The sequence below is a fragment of the Denticeps clupeoides genome, chromosome 3 (genome assembly GCF_900700375.1).
Source record: "Denticeps clupeoides chromosome 3, fDenClu1.1, whole genome shotgun sequence".
NCBI classification, from domain to species: domain Eukaryota; kingdom Metazoa; phylum Chordata; class Actinopteri; order Clupeiformes; family Denticipitidae; genus Denticeps; species Denticeps clupeoides.
In genome coordinates this window covers 31,333,021-31,353,207 of record NC_041709.1, presented here as the reverse complement: position 1 = coordinate 31,353,207, position 20,187 = coordinate 31,333,021, and the positions used below count along the sequence as shown (strand labels likewise).

Sequence of the window (20,187 nt, the reverse complement as noted above, 5' to 3'; positions counted from 1 at the left end):
TGAACTCCACTGACTCCCATCGCTACATAAAGAGTGAAGTGATCATGTCAGTCCTTTTGACGACGGGATAAAGTCAGCGTGGTCTTGATTAGCTCAGTCCCCCGAAATCAGTCCCCTACTTGATTAAATCACTGATGTCTGAAGCAAGGTAAAATATCAAGCTAAATGCCCTCTTTTTTTTATTGGCCAGTGAAAGTTTTGGCATGGCTCATGTCTCGGGCTGCATCGCTGCCTGCAATAAACAATACACCTGGTGGCGGTACCTTTCCAGATAAATGATGTTTAACTTATGAACAATACAAAAATATATGCCATCATTTCATTCAGTTCAGTTCCGATCAAAATGGACATCATCTTGTTCATGCTTGAACACTATTTTCAGACACTGGCTAGAGAACATTGGTGTCAGGAACATCAGGGCATCAGCAGTATTTCAAACACACTTGACTAGATAAATAATATATAAAAATAACCAGTACCTTCCATCTGTCACTTTCACTAATGCCAATATCATGCAACATATTTAAGGTACCATTAATGTACAAATATGCAACATTATTCCTGATCCTTAACTTGACCATAATAATTTGTTGTAAAAATAAAAGCTTTTCTTATTCTAAAAAAAAAAAAAAAAAAAAGCCTTTTATCTCAAATTCAGTAAAGCACGGTCATGCAAACAAATGCCTATGGCTTTTGTTTTCTTTGGCTCAGCAGTCGCATGAATCCACATAAAAGTCTCAGATTCAGGGCATTTTCCCAGGGTCACGACCTGGACCAGGAGCCCCACTCTGGGAAGTGGTCGATCTCCCCCAACTCACTGATCTTCTGGTCACCGTGCATGAACATCAACTTGTATCTCAGACGCACTGGAGCCTAGGGAACGCAAGACAACCGCTTTACAAGACTTTCACATAGATCTGCCATGTATGAATGGCTGATGGCATTAATCTGAGAAAGGTCAGTAATGAGACATTCTGTGTGTTGGGAGTCTTACCCGGACCGGATTGGCCAGAAGCATTATCTGCGATATGGATGCAGGGGGCAGTATGGGGTTGTACGGCGGGAGATCCTTCCCTGTTGCAGGCTGCAGCTTCACAGTCATACTCTGAAAATGAAAGCATGATAGTTTTTTTTTTTTTTTTTTTAAATTAAGGGAAAGAGGAAGTCAGATACTCATGTGATGGGTGACGAAGTGATGGGAAAAAAATGTGAACAGTTCACCACAATGAGAGAACACGTTAGATCCACGTTATTTAGCTGGTTGGCTGATTCAATCACTACCTTGGGAACAGCAGCTTGGAAGACAACATCCAAAACAGGAAGTGCTGACGTGTTCACCGCGGAAGTGACGAAGACAGCGACGCCCGGGGGGGACTGTGGGCTGTCGCAGCAGAAGTGCAGCGACACGTGAATGCCCCAACGGTCGTAGACTGTGATGGGTTCAAGCGGGCCTGTGATGCACAGATGACAGACATTTTCATAGCAGCAGTCAGATTTCACACAGATCATGTAAAGCTGATACTTTTAAAATGCATATATATATATATATATATATATATATATAGAGAGAGAGAGAGAGAGAGAGAGAGAGAGAGAAGTTTAATACATGTAATCACAATTATGAAACAATTATATATATTGTTATTAATTTGTTACATTTAATTGTGACTCATTGTGAAACTTGTGTGGGAAATATCTAAACCTGACTTACTTGGTCTAATAGAATCTAAAGATACAGACAGAGTTGCCAAGGAGCTGACTGGAGTCAGACTGGAAAGCTTGGAGGGAGACCCTGGTGCTGATGTGAACGGGTCTGCACTGCCGGACAGAACAGAACATAAAAATAAAAAAAGACACAAAGGCATCAGCTTCATAATCACATGGAATCAACTTCTCTGTTTCAGTTCTACTTGAAGGTTGGAAATTCCAACTCCTGAGTCGGATATTTGATCCTCAGAAAACCCAAACCTCAGAGTCCAATGGTACTGGCAGTAACACACTGTTCATTAGCACTTTTCTTCTCATTAAATCAGTGGTGAACAGTCCTGGCACACTGCTGAGCATGGACTATTAACTAATTTACTATTATTAACTGGGGTATTAACTGGTTCGGCTATTTTTCAGCCATGGATGCTTACGAGTAATTCTGCGACTTCTCGTCGGTTCCACAGCACAGTGATGTCAGAAGCAGGCCTCCCCCAGGGCTCCACTGCTCCACGCCACCATTCTTAGTCCGTTGCTTCCGGACCTGAACAATGTCCTGTAGCTGATCCCCAAACCGCAGATCATCACACTTCCAGTGGATCATTTCAGGAATTAAAACATTAACAGTAATCGTGGTCGTGTATATGATGGAAAATACCTCAAGTAGCTCATTACAGTAGGATTTGAAAGGACCCACTGTGGCCTGGTCCATGGCTGATTCGCTGAATCCTGTCAGACGAATAAAAGGGGTTCAGGGTTTTTGCCCCCGTTCTATTATGCACATTAGAACCTGGTACAACAGTACAATGGACAGAGGGGTCTTCTTCTGGAAGAAGAAGAAGACTCACCAGCAGCTGCCAGCTCTTTGTCCATGAGCAGAAGAGAATCGTTGCTTTCTACATCTGCACTAGAGGAGGTAGTATTTCCCGGCTTTGTGTCCAGAGTGGAAAAGTCAATGAGGTGGTAACTTCTGACTGGGCTTGGCGGCTCTGACGGTTATTATTATTATTATTATTTTCTAATCATTTTCAAATCTTGAAATGAATCGAATTTAAGAGCAACATATTAGGATGCTGTAAATGGGCAAAGCTTACCTTCATCTGAGGAACGCCTGCCGTTCACCCCAGGCTTCTCTGACATCTCCTTGTAGATGGTTATCACTGAGGTCAGCTGATCATTGGCTTGCAGAATTTGGGCTAAAATGTCAGAACAGTCAACAGTGTCATTAATGACGTAATATGAATCATTGTTTCATATTTGTTCAATGTCACACTTTATCACAAAAATCCAGCGCATAATGTTTGTATATGCATGAAATATTAGTCATTCTTGCCCTTCAGCTGCAATATTTCACTTCACATCATTTTTCATCTCTTTTAGAGACGCTAAATTATTATGCTGAGGATTATATTGCATGTTTACCTAGTGCCTCATCATTATCTACAGTCTCGCTGGCCAGTCGGAAGAGATTTGGCCTCAACTTGTCACAGCGTTCATAAAGGGTCTGAAAAGAAAAAAAAAAAATTAATAAATTACAGCGTATACATATATGCATCATTTTAGGTTTGAGTCCATTATGCAATATGCAGTAAGTCAAAGTAGTTCAAATTCAAATTCAAATTTTATTTGTCACATACACAGTCATACACGGTATGATGTGCAGTGAAATGCTTTCTGCAACTGCTACAGACCACAGTATTGCAAATGTTGCAAGTAAACAATGAACCAATATGCAAATATTGCAAACATAACCAAGTATTACACTTTTACGTCTTTAACATAAAATATGTGTAACTGGTAGGGTGAAGGTGTGCAAATGAGTTACAGTTTTTACAATGTTTAAAGAAAGAAGAAAGAGCCATAAAAGAAAGAGCAGTAAGTTAGTTACAGGGACAGTGAAGTGTCTTGCTCAGGGACACAATGGTAGTAAGTGGGGTTTGAACCTGCGACTTTGTGGCTGAGTATCTTACCCACCAGGCTGCGACCACCCCAATAAGTATGTAACCGTTACAGGTGGGTGGAAAATTACAAGAAACCAACAATGCATTTCCAATCCATTCATTCGGTGACATTTGAGCCCAAGCTGCTCTGGAGAAGAGCACCACTCTCTCTCTCACTCGCTCGCTCATGGATAAAACCACACCCACCATGAGCTCTCACAACCATTCTGTATGTATCTTTAGGGTCGATATGGAGATGCAGCCGGACGGGCGGGGGGTACTAAGTTCATGCACATGCACACACACCTTCATGCCGTCGGTGGGCTGGGCATGGGCTCCACTCCCGCGATGGCGCTCCAGCAGGCCTCTGAGCTGCGTGGCATTCTTCTCCACCTCCTCCAGCGTGTTGACGCGCCTGCTCTCCCGCTCCACCTTCTCCTGCTCCTGCCACCAAAGGGCGGAAAAGACGCGATGAAACGAGGGTTCGGGCTCCGTTCTGAGTGCCTAAAACCCACGTACCTCTTTGATGGTGTTTTTGATAAATCTGTTGGCGGTCTGCAGATCTTCAGGGTTGGTGCTCTTCAGTAACCGCGCTAATAGCTGAAACAGGACAGAACGCGATCAACACCCTCCATCTAACAGCATCCATAACTTTAACTTAAATGAATATGAAAAAGTCTCTTCGGTTTCTCCAGGGCTGTATAGAAATAGGCTTTTCTTGGACTTTTGGTGGACATTTTTTCAGGAATCTTTGACTCTACAATAATTTCGAAGCAGTAAAATCCGGTGACACCCACCTTTGACTTGTCCTCATCATCAAATACGGACACTTCCACCCTCTGAGATGGCGGCGGCATAAAGATTTCCTCCGGCAGCTTGGGGTCTTTTTTTATGATGCCTGGACACCAGTGGAACAAACCGATCAACCTGCTGAGCAAAAAACCTGACCGAGAAGGAACATCTCGCCAGCGCTTGCGCCACACACCTTGTTTCTTCAGCATTGTGTAGGCCTCCTGAATCTTGGGCTCGTCCTTCAGCCACTGGGTCCAACTGTACAGCATCTCCGCCACCTTCTGCTTGACGACCTCCGCGCTGTAGGCACCGAGATACTGAGCAGGAGCAGGAGAACGTCGCAGTGGGGTCAACACGTACACCGTTTAAAATAGGCCGTTTCTTTAGTATCCACATTTTACACTTCTCTACCTTCGGTGACAGCACTTTGATGAGTTCGTTCAAGAATCTGAACTTCCCGGCCTCATTATGGAATTTCTTGCCGCAGTAGTTCATGCAGGCTTCCAGAAGCTTTCGATGCGAGAACAAACAAGAATGCATGTGCAGTCATTTTTAGCTTCTGACTCCTTCTCCATGTATTGTAGCATCTTGCTGTGAGTAGCAGTGATGTGGAACATTTACGGCATTCAGCCGACGCCCTTATCCAGAGCAACTAGCAATCAGTAGTTACAGGGACAGTCCCCCCCTGGAGACACTCAGGGTTAAGTGTCCTGCTCAGGGACACGATGGTAGTAAGTGGGGTTTGAACCTCGGACTTTGTGGTCTTCTGGTTTGCAGGCGAGGGTGTTACCCACTCTTCTAGTAAGTGAAAGTGAAGTAACTGTCACTGTGAGACCTTCCAATTACAGGTCCACTTCCTTACCCACTAGGCCACCACAGCCCCCAAAAGGAGGCTGTGTCTGCCCGATATCAAACCGAGGACCTTTCGTTGTTGTGATATTTGTGGGTTATGCTTGTGGGCCTCTGGGCTTCCCACACACTGCTCCCCGGGCACCTGTCATGGCTGCCCTCTGCTCACCAAGGGTGATGGTTAAATGCAGAGAACACATTTCGTTGTGTCACTGTGTGCTGTGCTGCAGTGTTTCACACTGACAATCACTTCACTTTCAATTTGTGTATGCATGAAGGAGCACAGATAAATAAGATATTTGTTGGGGACACATACAATGAGCACTATTATTTGTGCATTAAAGTTATTGAAATGTGTTATGAGTTGATCATTGTTTAAGCATGTATTGCAATGAACAATTGTCTCCTCTTCTGCAAATTTATTGATCGAATCTTCAGCCAATTCGCCACCACAGTAACAGGAAGGCCTGTGTAACGGTTAAAGGGTGAAGAGGGAAACCATTCTTACTGTAATGGCCTGCAGGGCCTCCTTCTCCTGAGGTGACTGGATCTTATGGGCCAAGAGTCGCACGGCTGTCTGGGGCCTGTCAACGAAGTGGAAAACCAGCTCAATGTGACGATGACAATTCATTTACATGGAGACACTTGCTCAGGGACAAAACGATAGTAAGCGGGATTTGAACCTGTGACGTTGTGGTCTTTTGGTTCATAGGTGAGGGTGTTACCCACTAGGCTACTAGGCCACAATTCACCCACTTCAGGAAATTACAACAGTGAGGAGAATATGACAGAGCATGTGAGATGTTGTCTAGACCATATTGCAAAGCTGCAAAAAATAAAAATAAAAAATACGCTACCCCTCTGGCTCTCTGTTCACCAGCTCATAGAACCTTTGGATGCAGTCCCACCGGTCAGCCGGGTTCTCGGGGTCCGTGGCCTTATCTGAAAACCAAACACACTTCATCAGTCTCGGGCTGGGAGCACCCCCCCCCCTATATATGTGTTCAAATCCCATCAGCGCTGATGTGACGGGAGTGTCACGCCATTTATTCACTTTTTCTCATTTTTTCTTTGCTGAAATGGGGGTCGTGGGGGCGGGTCTGACACCGCCAAAGGGGGGGCGCGCGCTGTCTAGACGTTGCGACGGACGGCACGTGACCGACCGACGAAACGTCGAGATCGTCCGAAAGAAAAAAAAAAAAAAGCGCATTACTTTTTTTTTTTTACTCCGCAACTTCCTGTTTTCTGCGAGAAAGAGCAGCAGCACCGGCAATATATATACATACACACACACACACATAAACTAAAACAAACTAAACCCACATCGCGTTAAAAACGCGAAATAATCAGTCAAAAGCAGAAATAATAACACCTCTTATTAATATTCCAAATGAGTTCAACAACCGCACAGGTTATTATAGAGCGAAGTTTTGAAAGCAGCGACACTTACTCAGCCAGGTCCCCAAAGCGCCCGAAGTGTCGCCCGTCGCCATGTCCGCAGCGGCTGCAACTGCCATGTGACTTTATACGGGAGTCACGCAGAAATGATTACCGCCGGCTGCCCCTCCCCTTCATCTGTCAGATCTACCCCGGTGAAAGCAGGGCCTTAAAACAACCACCCGAAACGAAGGTTTTTAAAAAGTTTTTATTATTATTATTATTATTATTATGAGGAGGAGGGAACATTTGGCGATTGTTGCAGAACTCTGCGCAGTCGCTGGCAGCTTTCTCCACTTCCTAGAGACACCATCATCTCAGCTACACTTGGTCCCTGCTGCAGGTAGAAACAAAAAAAATTTTTTTTTTAACTTTCACTCATAGCCTACAATCTGCTTATAAAGTTGAAACATTTGCTACATGTTAAGTTAAATGCCATTTTTAAACCAGGCAAATTTCTGTGTAATAGAAGAGATGTGAATTCAGTTCTAATTAATTATAAGCCTGTGGTGGCCAGTCCTTATAAGATGATTACATCATGCTTATTTCTGAATTAATCGTCGTAGTAGGGGGACAAAAAGGGGAACGATTACCCGGGGCCCATACGGTTGGGGGTGGGGCCTTCAAAGCCTAAAATAAGGTTTGGGTCAAAAGGAACTGGCCCACAGAGACTGGTTATGTAAAGGAATTTTTATGCTACTCTTAATAGCAGAGCATTAATAAAGGGTCCAGCAGATAGTTGGTATTATGCCACAGTGCGACCATTCCAAATTTTCCAGGTAAAAGAAGAGGACAATGTTGAATGGGATGGGAAGGGCGGATCTGCGCCACCTGCTGGCCGCTGAGGGCGAGGCGCAGCAGCTTCATCACCGTGCTGTATTTGGTGGACTTCATCTTCTTTGCCAGGGCCTTCAGCTCTGAGTTCAGGCCCTCAGTGGTCAGCTCTTTCCCATGACCCTCCATCAGTCTGCCCGCAACGACAGAAAACGGGAGATTACACAAGATGCATACAAACCAAACTCCAGTAAAGCTGAAAAAGACACAAGCCACTATTTTATTTCACAAAAACATGGACAACTACATTTTATCCACTAAATGAGCTCAATTCAAATTTGATGCCTGCTACAGGACATGGGGCCAACAAATAGCTGATAATATAAATTGTATATCATAAAGTATAAGAAAAAGTTTAAAAAGATTCAGCTGGGAGAACATCTTGAAACTAATTAGGTTAATTAATTAACATGATTAGCTATAAAATATGTTAGAGACGCATAGTCGCTCAGAAGTAAAGAGGACCAGAGGCTCTTCAATCTGTGAGAGAGAGCGTGAAAAGACAATGTTCATCAACATTAAAAAGTAAAAGCTTTGCAAATCACATCAAAAGATGAAAGTGAAGTGATTGTCAGTGTGAAACACTGCAGCATAGCACACGGTGACAACAAAATGTGTCCTCTGCATTTAACCATCACCCTTGGTGAGCAGTGGGCAGCCATGACAGGTGCCCGGGGAGCAGTGTGTGGGGACGGTGCTTTGCTCAGCGGCAACTTGGCGGATCAGAATTCGAACCGGCAACCTTGTGATTAAGGGGCCGCTTCCTTAACCGCTTGGCCACCACTGCCCAGATCCAGAGAAACTGGAGTTTTCTCTGTGTGTAAGACCTGCACGTGGGTTTGATCATGAAAATAAGGAAGCCATAATTGAACATGGTTCAGAAGTGCTGTCATGTTCTGTGGGCCAAGACTTATGTGAAATTGATTTTTTTTTTCCCAAAGTGGGAATGAGTTCGATGGTCAGACATTTCTTTCATGGATGATGTATTCTCAGGGCTAAAGGGAGACCTTTCAGTGTGTTCTCAGCATTCAGCATGACCACAGGTTCTCTGAAATGTATGTGCAAATGTGAAAAAATTACGTCAAATTTACGAGAAAACTGTTAAACTAAACTTATGACAACCCTGAAAAGTTTGACAGTGTTTCTTCCTCCAAGTTTGCGCAGCCCAAGACCCATCATGTTTCCGGCGTAGATCATCAGCTCTAATTTACATGACTTTTAACACGAGACGCGGCTGTGGAGGTCCTGGAATATGGAAGCAACGTACGCAGCACCAGCGGTTCACTACGTAAAGCCAGCGAAGATACTACAGACCAGCGCTAGTTGTAAACGTAGAAAAACTTTTCTTGCACAGTCTTACGGGAAGTATGTACTTCACATTATACATTCATGTGTCGGTCAGATTTCAATGACTTTCCATGACTCTATATGTTTATTTCATATTCCGAAACTTCTCAAGGCCTGGGGGGTGAGGGTGCTATGTATGCAACACACTTTTAACACTACTGGTTGGCCCCTGGGTTCAGATATATAAAAAGCTTGTGTGTAACCCTGATCATCTTTGTTAGGCGGGGTCCATGGGTATGCTCGGTAGTGAGAACGCGAGATGAACAAACCCAGTATAAAACTAGCATCTGTGTGCAATATTAATTGTATTGTATGAGCTTAAGTAATATATTATAATTTGAAATATTAATATCTGTTTTTAGCCTTTGTCTATGTTACCAGACTAATATTACCTGTTCTGCAGCAAGCCAAGAGGCAGTGACTGCAATATTTTTGGTTTCTTATTTCAGGGCTGAACAATTCGGCTAAATAAACAAATAAATAAATAGATAGATATTGACTCACATAGTTCAATATTGTGATATGCGATTGCAATATGATAAATGGCACTTGCTTAACTATCAATAAAATCCTCACAAAATTACTTATTATGAAATCTTTACATCACTGCAAATGTTATTTCCAAATACCGCATCTTAATTAAAAATGTTTTTTCTCAAAACAGGTACAGGTACTACATATAGTAGTAAATAGGAACAGTTGGATATAAATGGGATATTTTAGGTGGTGACAAATTTGGCTTGTTGTCTCATGTTCTTGAATTTTTAACTACAAGTTCAGCGTCGTCCAACTCCATATCCACTCCCACCTGGGCTATCGCTGATGTCACACATACGACTTGTAAGACTTTACGACTTTAAGAAAGCTGCACTGTTGTACAGGGTGGGTGTGGCTGAGGCGTGGTGTTCGGATGAAACCCTGTGAAAATTAATAAGGCCTCTGCAATAATACAATACAATAATAAAAAATAAAAAAATACAGTATAAAAAAATACAATAATACAATACTCTGTATTTATTCGGTTCATCTGCCATGCAAGAACTGGGGTTAGACCCAGAGATTTATATATGTTGTAAATGCAATGAACATTTAATAGCATCTCAACATTTCTTTACAACATATTTACCTTTAATCAATCACCAAAACAAATTCACAAGCAGCGAATCATATGAGAAGGATAGGTTCACTCAGTTCATTCAATTGGTAAACTTCGACAGAATGACATAAAATATTGTTGCTTCAGTATCGGGGGGCTAATATTTATTTATTTATTTATTTATCAGTCATGTCAGTACGTCAGGAGATCTGCTATCGGCCCTGCTTCAAGTGTTCAACCTCTCAGGAATTTGTGATGTAAAAACCACAACGTTTGAATATTTATCACTCTTAACTTTACCCGGCACAAGAGCGTGTATTTTCTCAGAGAAATAAGTGAATAAATGTGACACTCACTGGATGGCCTGCGAGGTGACTGCGTCGGCCTCTGGCGTCAACTCCTCCAGCTGTTTGTGGGGGACAGCGGGCCTGACCCACAGATATGAGTACAGGGGGCTGACCAGCTCACACAGGTAGGAGAAATGACCCTGGAAAAGAAGGAACGCAGAACATAACTAAATTCGATTCTCTCTCTCGGTTTTAGGACCGTATTACCTTCCGCAGATGAAGGACCCGTTGGATGTAGGCGGACTCCAGAACGTCCTCTTCCTGTATTCGGGCACCGTAAGTCTGAGTGATGTACCCCCTCAGTTCGTTCTCCAGGTGGAAACAGCTCTCCGGATCCTCTATCCTACGGAGAAGGTGGATCCTGCAAAATGCGATTTTTTTAAAAAACACGAACACATACTTGCAAGCTTGTGTAGAGGCTAGAAGGTGACATCACCTGTTAAATTCGGGCAACTTCTCCAGGTCGAGTAACGCCGAATGGGTTGTGATTTTTGACTCATTGAACTCCGCTATCAGTTGCTCCAGCTTTCGCCCCACGCGGTTACCTGCATGGGGGAAAATATTCCGCTTAAAAGCACAACGCTGGAGGGAGACGCACGCAAGCAACAGTCGCGCTCGTACTAACTGGAGAAGCCAGAGCCACAGTGAGTGACGACATCGAGCAGCGCCTCAGGAAGAGCCCCCCGCTGGCGGAAGCTCTGGATGAAGATGTCCCCCTGGCGTTTGGAGAGCTTGCTGCCGTCCTTGTTGAGCAGGAGGGGCAGGTGTCCGAAGGTGGGCGGCTCCCAGCCCAGGGCGTGGTAAAGCAGCAAGTGTTTGGAGGTGGAGATCAGCCATTCTGTGCCTCTCAGAACGTGACTGACCCCCATGTGGTGGTCGTCCACCACGTTGGCCAGGTGGTAGGTGGGGAACCCGTCGCCCTTGACAATTACTGGGTCGCCCTCCACGTCAGCCACCTCGTGACGGTTCCAGCCAAAAACCAGGTCCTCATAGGGTTTGACTCCCGGCTGCAGCTTGAAGCGGATCGCGTGAGCGGCACCCCGAGCCAGCTTCTCTGCCACCTGTTCAGGTCGCAGGTGTCTACAGCGGTTGTCATAACTGCATCGCACCGGAAGAAAGGAGAAAGGGGACACGGACATGACTAACAAACATCTGGAGTTCCGACCAAGTTTATGCCCTTTTGACCCACTGTTATATACTGAATATAACTTTACCGCCACGCCCCATTTGCACAAGGCACAGCCAATTGGAAGCATCTTACGTCCCCTGTTAACTGTACAGTGACTTTTTTTTTTTGTTGTAATTTTAGGGGTGTAATTATTTATTTGAACACACACAAACACACCGTGGCGTCTCTCCGCTCCTCAGGGCCTCTTTCTTCAGCAGCTCCAGCCTCTGGGAGCTGCAGAAGCAGTGGTACGCCATGCCGCCTTCTACGAGCTTCTGTGCCGCATCAGCATACAGGGCCAGCCTCTGGGACTGCAGGTAGGGCCCATGGTCTCCCCCTCGGCGGGGACTCTCATCCGGAGGGATCCCTATTTTAATGCCGCGGCCATAAGCACAGTTTGTATTACAAATGAGGACTTTTTACAGCTAAACACGTGCAGGGTTCGAACACATTTTTACAGAAGAATTTCCATGTTTTTTTTCCCCAATTACTCTAAGTCAAATGATCATGACCATATGTTGTTCTCTGAAATTTCTTTGCAAATGTGATAAAAAACAAAAACAAAAAAAAAAAAACACAAAAGGCACCGTCCCCACACACTGCTCCCCGGGCGCCTGTCATGGCTGCCCACTGCTCACCAAGGGTAATTGGTTAAAAGCAGAGTACACATTTTGTTGTGTCACCGTGTGCTGCAGTGTTTCACAATGACAATCTCTTCACTTTCAAAAGCTTGACTTAAACAACAGTGTTTCATCCTCCAAGTTTGCGCAGCCCCAGCCAGAGTAAAATGGACCAATCATGTTCCGGCGTAGATCATCAGCTGTAATTTACATGCCTTTTGAAAGGAGACATGTGGCTGAGAAGGTTCTGGAAGATGTAAGCAATGCACGCAGCACCACGTGATATGGTTCACTACGTAAACCAGCAAAGATACTACAGGCCTCCGCTACTTTTAAACGTTGTAGTACGTAGAAAACATCTTACGGGAACTGTGTACCCAGAACTTGTTCACTTAGAATTCCAAAACTTATCAAGGCCTGAAACTTTCAAAGCCTGAAAATTTCTCTTTTCCAGGTTTTTAATGACCGTAAGAACCCTGAAAGTGAAGTGATTGTCATTGTGAAACACTGCCGTGCAGCACAGCACATGATGCACACAACGCACGGGGACGGTACTCTTGCCGAGCAGAAATTCAAAGGACCCAGCTATACAGCACCACCCGGTGGACTAAGTTTGTATACTAAAATATAGATATTTGATGTCCCTGTATCGATACAATATTGCAATATAGTGCTGTATCGATATTTTCTAACACCACCACTATGTAGCATATGCTGTTTATGTGAAAGTGATGTGATTGTCATTGTGAAACACTGCAGCACAGCACACGGTGACACAACGAAATGTGTCCTCTGCTTCTAACCATCACCCGTGGTGAGCAATGGGCAGCAATTACAGGCGCCCGTGGAGCAGTGTATGGGGACGGTGCTTTGCTCAGTGGCACCTTGACACATCTGGATTCAAACTGGCAACCTTCCTTAACTAGGCCACCACTGCCCCATATTACATGAAAAATCTAGCATATTAATCCTTTTAAATAAGGCATGCATGCAATTTGATTAGTACTTGCCATCAGAACTTATAATGAGCACACACAGAACACTGGAGATATAATAATATTAATATTTCTTCCTTGTGACCTGGGTTGCTCAATATGAGTAATAATTCATTTCCACACACCCGCCCATTCCAGCATGTCCTCTATAGCGTCCGCAGCGCCGGGGACCAGCCGGGTCTGGTCTGTATCCTCCATGCGTAATATGAAGCGACCGCCATATTTCTTGGCAAAGATGAAGTTGTACAAGGCGGTCCGCAGACCACCCAAGTGGAGGAACCCTAGGAGAAAAGCATGCCACCCATGGGATTCCAAACAGCACTGGCCAAGATGATCATTAAACATTTAAGACAAAACAAATGAATATACATGTTTCCTCATTGGTTTTTCCCGTGTTTGCAGATGGTATTGCATAATTAGCATCAAGACAGACCAATTTATCCCAAAGAATGTATGCCCTCTGAGGACAGGACAGGAAAAACCCAGTCTCAAGCCCGGTCCGTGATGTTGTACATCACGAGTCACATTTATCAGTAATTACATGGGACAGTCCCCCTGGAGACACTCATGGAATGTTCGACTTTTTGCCCGTCTGTCCTCACGTAACCCCCGCCTGCTTTTCTGATCTTATCCCCTTATTTTCCTGACCTGTCAGTAGTACTTGTACTTTTGACATACTATATTGCAAATGCAATAAAGGTTTCTTATCTATCAATCAATCAATCAATCAATCAATCAATAAAGACGGGTTGTGTAGAGCAGCGTTTCCAAACCCTGGTCCCGGAGGAACGTCTTTGCTCCAGCCCTGCCTTAATTAGGCTCAGATGTTCGTTAATGGCCTAATAAAGAGTGGGGCAGGTTGTGAAGCCATGTGGGCCGGAATGAAAACTTACTGGCAGACGTTCCTCCAGGACCAGGGTTGGGAAACACCTCCGAAGCCTGAGGCTCAGGAGGAGGAGCCTCTATCCTCGGGCCACAAGGATGCTGAGCCAGGACAGGCCACCACACCTCACACCCCGACCATCTGAATGTTCACAGCTGTTACTGTTACACTGGTTCACGCACAACGCAATTTAACAGAATACATATCAACTACCCATGATGTCTTATTGGACATAATATCTTCCTTGCGTTACAGCTCGCCTATTTTCTTTCAGTGCGTGTTGTACTACTTTGCATGTTAGTGTTACTGACGTCACTGCCCACCAGCAGCCGGGATAGAAAAGCGACTGGCGTCCCTCCTGAGTCTCACCAGTAGGACTGGGCGCAAACCTCACCCTCACCGGCTCGCCCCCGACCGAGAGGCGCCTGCGGCACCAAGCGGTCGGCGGCTCGGGGCTGCAGAGCCAACGCGTGGCGGTCGGCGCGTCCTGGTCGGCGGGTCCCCGGCGGAACCGGTGCGCGCCCCGAGCACAGCCTGCGCGAAACAAGGCCGGGCAGCGACCGACGACGAGCGGCAAGTTCATACCGCCGCCGTGCATCGCGGCGACGCCGCTTCGTTCTGTAGCGGGCGTTTAAAAAAAAAAAAAAAAGATGTTCGTGACGTTCTTATGACCCGAACGAGCACGCCGCCATACTTCCGGTATCAAGAGCCTCTGTTGCCAGATCTCGCCAGACAAACACGCGAACTCAGAGAACGAAAGTAAAAGAAACCTCTCTCTCTCTCTCTCTCTCTCTTTCCCTCTGTAAAATATGATTGTTTTATGCGTGAGTCGGATTAAATCGAAATATTCATATCGCGACACGTGACTCGCTTAGATTAATACCCTCCAGGCAACGTCATAGACCATTTTTGCTTTATTTAGTTTACACGTTAACTACTTAATTGCTAAATCAATCAATCAATCAATCAACCTGTGTTTATTTGGCGCTTTTTACAGTGTACAGTGTACACTGTCCCCAGGTGAGCAAGCCAGAGGGCAACAGTGGCCAGGAAAAAACTGACTCTATCAGGAAGAAAACATTGAGAGGCAGTTCACTTGTGTATAATGAATTAGCATCCGGGTAGTGTGTTAGAGTCCCAGCAGGTGACTATCAGAAGTCCATACAGGAGAAAAGTGAAGTGACTGTCACTGTGAGACACAGCAGCACAGCACATGTTGACACAACGAAATGTGTCCTTTGCTTTTAACCATCACCCTTGGTGGACAGTGGGTAGCCATGACAGGCTCCCAGGAGCCTCAGTGGCACCTTGGCGGTTCGGGATTCGAACCGGCAACCTTCTGATTACGGGGATGCTTTCTAACCAAGGAAATCCCCAGGCAGGATGTACCATCCCATACCATAGAGAAAAGAGAAGAGTACAGTAAATTAGCGAATTGATTAATTGAATTGCTTTATAGGCATTGTAAACGGATCAAATAAAGAGGACCAGAAAGTTGTGAGGTGTACGAGCATTTCATGATCTCAGCAGGCCAGCACACTACAGCTGTCTGAGTAAACCAGCATTCAGTAAACCTGTGTATTTAATTGACATGTTGGTTTTATAACTTTTCTTTTCAACAATTGTGATCTAATTAATTGTAAAAAAAAAAAAAAATCTATTTCTTTTAAAACAGTAAGCATGGGTAGGATCCTGTCAGCTGCAAATTGCATTTCTTGGCTCACTTCCTAAATAAATTCTGTCGGTCTTTTACTTCTTTAGTTAACTCTCCATCACTGACAGCTGCTGTCACAAATGTCAAGAGAGCATAATCTCCATCAATCCGGGTTTAGTAGCCACAATAGTTTATTGTCCGTAATCTTGATTAATCCAGTTTTTTAGCTACAAAAGTCTATTGTAGTACTGCAGTATTCGGTACAGTAATAGCAAATAGCAAAATAATGAGGTGGTATTCATACAGTACTTCAACCCTAATTATCTAAATGAAGCATTCCTTTGTGACTTTCTAACGTGCTGAGTGATTTGAGCGTGAATAAAGACTCTGGAATGTTCTCTGCTCTCGTCTTTTTCTTTTTTTCTTGGATGGTACAAACAGTATCTGCCCTCTAAGAAGACAAAAATCCACATTAAAAACACATTAAGCAAATCACTTTAATTAGCAGCGGGAATAATTTTATGGAAAGCCTTCTTTGACTGTTTGGAATCTTTGTGAATATTTCAGCACTGGCCCAAGGTCTAATCTTCATGGTGATGGATGTGACCAGTGACTAGTTATAACCTTTCTACGCTTACCATTCAGCACACACAGCAGAACATTTTTGTCGGCCTGTCGCCTTCAGTAAATTCCATTTGGGTTTGTAATGTAACATGCACCGTACTAAAAGGGTCCAAGGTCATTTTTTGCACATTTTTTGACTGTCCTGATCTCAGGAGCTCTGGAAGTTTCTGGATTGATCACACTGGTGATGCACTGTACCATGCACATGGTACTCTATTGCACTGGTTCTGTTTGCTTTCTTATGTTATTATGAATTAGTTTATGCAGATAACCAGCTACATCTTGTACAACCTCTTTCACATGGCATTCCACATTATGCAAACCTAATTTAATTGGGACACTCCTCACAGTGCCCAGTTTAAAAACATTTTACAGCATTTACCAGGCGCCCTTATCCAGAGCGGCTTACAATTTGTAGTTACAGGGACAGTCCCCCCCTGGAGACACTTGGGGTTAAGGGAATTAGGTGGGGTTTGGACCTGTGGTTGTGAAGAATACTGGGTGTAGGACTTGTTTCCTTTAAAAGCAGTGCTAACTTTATTATGTAGTGATCGTCATTTTCTCACTGGCTAAAGAAACCTGGTCCTGGTCTCAAACACATGGTGCCCATGGAAAAAAAAACAGGATAACAACTGTTATCATTGTATAAAATAAAATACATTCAATTTATTACAGCGAATCTGGTGACTTCAACTGCATGTTTTAAAATGTGCTCAGTTTAAAAATGACATTGGTCAGTCACAACATTAAAACCATGGAGTGGTGAAGAATATGTAGAAAAGATTTAAATTTTGAACAATTCTATGGATCCAATGATGGAGGTAGTGTAAAAGAAAATGAATGAGAATGTATCCCTTTTCTGCAGGTACATGCACAGTTCAGTTTTTTTTTGTCAGGCTGGGGCTAATGAGGTAATGTTCCAGTTACATTCCCCTCTACCCCACATTCCCCCAGATTTGTAAAGTCGTATGGCCCCGGGGATGAAAGACTTCCTCAGCCTCTCTGGGACTGACATAGTTCATAATGAATAAAAGACTGTCAAAATTCATTTTCTCTGCCAATGACATTAGAAACTCTGGCTCCATTCAAACTACTTTTGAGTCGTAAGTTAATTTTTATTTTCTTTATATTAAAGTTCCTGATATAAAAAAACAACAACCTAAATATGTCAATGATGTGTGTTCATTTGCTCATTAAATAACATTCCATGACAATGAAATCCGATCCACAGATGACGATCCACAGATGACGCCATATCACATCTCCTCCATACAGCACTCACCCACCTGGACACTCGGAAGGGAAATGATGTTAAAATGCATTTCATTGACTACAGTTCAGCATTTAACACAATAATACCTTCCACACTCACCACCAAGCTGGAGCACCTGGGACTCAGCTCATCTCAGTGGATCTCCAACTTCCTAACTGGGAGACCACAGGCAGTAAGGATGGGTGGACATGTCTCAGCCTCCATCACCCTCAGCACTGGAGCCCCCTGGGCTGTGTTTTGAGCCCCCTGCTGTACTCCCTGTACACCCATGACTGTACACCCACTACTAACTCCACCACCATCATCAAGTTTGCTGACGACACCGTCGTGGTGGGCCTGATCTCTGACAATGACGAGACGGCCTACCTGGAGGAGGTTGGAAATCTGGTGAACTGCTGCCAGAGGAACAATCTCAGCAAGACAAAGGAGTTAATAGTGGACTTCAGTACCAAGCAGTACCTGTCATCAACAGGAGCCCAGTGGAGAGAGTGGACAGCTTCCAATACCTTGGTGTTCACATCACGCAGGACCTGTCATGGTCCTGTCACATCAACACCGTGGTGAAAAAGGCCCGGCAGCATCTCTACCACCTCAGACGCCTGAGAGACTTCAGACTGCCCTCCAAGGTGCTCAGGAACTTCTACTCCTGCACCATAGAGAGCATCCTGATGGGAAACATCTTAACCTGGTTCGGGAACAGCACCATGCAGGACAGGCGAGCCCTACAGAGGGTGGTTCGATCAGACGAACGAATCATCCTTACCAAGCTCCCTGACCTTCAATCTATCTACAGCAAACGGTGCTGTACCAGGGCCAGGAAGATAGTGAAGGACCTCAGCCACCCCAACAATGGACTCTTCTCTCTGTTGCGATCAGGGAAGTCCAACACAGAGAGAATGAGGAGGAACTTCTTCCCGCAGGCTGTCCGAGCTCTCAACTTCAACAGTACATAGAACTCCAGCACTTTCACTTTCACCTCCAATCACTCTTTTGCACAAAATCACTTTGCACAAAATCATTCTGCGCTTTTTACTTTACTGCTCTTTTTTTATGGCTCTTTTTCTCTTTTCTTTAAACATTGTCTTTAACTCATTTGCACACCTTCACCCTACCAGTTACACATATTTTATGTTAAAGACGTAAAAGTGTAATATTTGGTTATGTTTGCAATATTTGCATATTGGTTCATTGTATACTTGCAACATTTGCAATACTGTGGTCTGTAGTAGTCACAAAAAGCATTTCACTGCATATCATTACTCTGAGTAGCATCTAGTACACATCCTCTCCATGAGCTGTTTAATCCAAAATCACCATTTCCCACATATAAAGTGAGGATTACAACAGATTTTTGCACAGATCATTGCACCACCCTGACAGATCATGGAAAATGGGGCTCCCCGAAAGCAATGGCTTCTTTCAGCTGCATACATGCCACATACCAAATTGTTCAGGAACTGTCTGAAGAAGGCGTTGACATCTCCAAATATCAGGCATCATTGTTAAAGAATTGCATTTGTTGTTGCCCATGTGACAAGGGCTTATGAAAGTTCTTCTATGAGATCAAGTACTGTCACTAATACAAATAGCTTTTGGCTGACAAGCTCACTTTCTGTTCCATCACACCTAAATGTACAACAGTGGTAAGTCAAAGGTTTTAATAGGTAGTAGTTTCTTTCACGACCTCATATGGTGAAGCACGGCAGGTGTTTGTCCTGTGTTACTTGTTCGTTATATGCATTTTACATGGTACACAAATTCATTTTACCTTTGTACAGTTGACTACGAGCCAAATGCATATTACAACAGGTGAGTCACAGGTCTCACTCATTTCCAGTCCACACTGATGAACTTGTTCATGGATTAACACTCTGACACCTTTTAATGCCACAAACTGACAGTTACACAACAACCAAAGATGCCTTAGATGCTAATATAAACAAAAAACCCCTATGAGCAGCAAGTTGCGTCTGAAAAAGAGGTTATCAGTTCTGTTTTTGTTACTTGAACTGACAATAGTTCTTCACTTAGTCCTTACTTTTCGGACTTAGGTAAGTAAAATGATTACAGAGGGCCTTTAATTGTTTGAATATATGTAAATTAATTAAAATTAATTAATTCAACCCCCATTTGTTATAATCTCAAGCTGTAGTTATTACAAATACATAAACCCACAGCAGTGTTTATTAAATAATGAGTATACTTAGTACAAGGACATTACATTTCAAAAGAGAAAAGATTATTTATTTTTAAACAATAATGTGTGGTAACTATAGGCTAGAAAAACAATAATGAGAGGAAAATATATGTATATATGTAACCAAAAACAGACCATTGCCATAAACTATTTATCATGCCATTTTAAAAACATGGGCATTTTTTTAACAACCAAAACCACCTTCTGCAAGTGTTGCTGAAAGCTTCGTTTTCAGTTGCAAGATCCATGAATAAGCAGATAAACCTTTAATTACACAAACTGGTGTCTGGTAAAAATCCAAAAGTTCTTTTGCTTTATTAAAAAAGTTGTGCTAAAAGACAGGATAACTATATTTGCAAGCATTAGAATACCATGCAAAAAAAACGCATATAGTTTGCTGATATGTCACCTGTGCATTTAGTTTTCC

General features: G+C 43.7%; 2 protein-coding genes across 4 annotated transcripts; both read right to left on the bottom strand.

Moving 5' to 3' along the window:
* Positions 1-264: 264 nt before the first annotated feature.
* On the bottom strand, positions 265-6,866 carry LOC114785711 (ADP-ribosylation factor-binding protein GGA3-like). Its single transcript, XM_028972234.1, has 17 exons — positions 6,736-6,866; positions 6,143-6,227; positions 5,794-5,869; positions 4,848-4,946; positions 4,630-4,753; positions 4,442-4,542; positions 4,164-4,244; positions 3,951-4,088; positions 3,127-3,208; positions 2,799-2,900; positions 2,553-2,693; positions 2,363-2,433; positions 2,139-2,266; positions 1,712-1,818; positions 1,282-1,451; positions 995-1,105; positions 265-873 (listed from the first exon to the last, which is right to left on the bottom strand). Exons 1-17 carry the CDS (start codon positions 6,800-6,802, stop codon positions 763-765), a joined length of 1,794 nt encoding a protein of 597 aa, XP_028828067.1. The 5' UTR covers positions 6,803-6,866; the 3' UTR covers positions 265-762.
* Positions 6,867-6,916: 50 nt separating this feature from the next.
* On the bottom strand, positions 6,917-14,712 carry ears2 (glutamyl-tRNA synthetase 2, mitochondrial). Of its 3 annotated transcripts, XM_028972249.1 has the most exons (9): positions 14,382-14,712; positions 13,255-13,410; positions 11,692-11,881; positions 10,972-11,444; positions 10,783-10,891; positions 10,554-10,707; positions 10,356-10,486; positions 7,554-7,689; positions 6,917-7,059 (listed from the first exon to the last, which is right to left on the bottom strand). In XM_028972249.1, exons 1-9 carry the CDS (start codon positions 14,608-14,610, stop codon positions 6,952-6,954), a joined length of 1,686 nt encoding a protein of 561 aa, XP_028828082.1. In that variant the 5' UTR covers positions 14,611-14,712; the 3' UTR covers positions 6,917-6,951. The 3 variants fall into 3 exon arrangements, with proteins under 3 accessions (XP_028828082.1, XP_028828081.1, XP_028828083.1); XM_028972248.1 differs by having other exon boundaries at positions 6,978-7,689; XM_028972250.1 differs by having other exon boundaries at positions 6,979-7,689; positions 14,023-14,522.
* Between the last annotated feature and the right edge of the window lie 5,475 nt (positions 14,713-20,187).

Bases quoted from the DNA above. Each gene is read 5' to 3' on its own strand.
- LOC114785711 (XM_028972234.1), bottom strand. From the start codon at position 6,802: ATGGCAGTTGCAGCCGCTGCGGACATGGCGACGGGCGACACTTCGGGC. The intron at 6,228-6,735 runs GTAAGTGTCGCT...TTTGGTTTTCAG, and splicing joins CGCTTTGGGGACCTGGCTGA to ATAAGGCCACGGACCCCGAG. The intron at 4,543-4,629 runs GTGTGTGGCGCA...ACTGGTGTCCAG, and splicing joins CACAATGCTGAAGAAACAAG to GCATCATAAAAAAAGACCCC.
- ears2 (XM_028972248.1), bottom strand. From the start codon at position 14,610: ATGCACGGCGGCGGTATGAACTTGCCGCTCGTCGTCGGTCGCTGCCCG. The intron at 11,882-13,254 runs GTGTGTGGAAAT...GCATTAAAATAG, and splicing joins GGACATGCTGGAATGGGCGG to GGATCCCTCCGGATGAGAGT. The intron at 10,708-10,782 runs GTGATGTCACCT...CGCATTTTGCAG, and splicing joins AAGTTGCCCGAATTTAACAG to GATCCACCTTCTCCGTAGGA.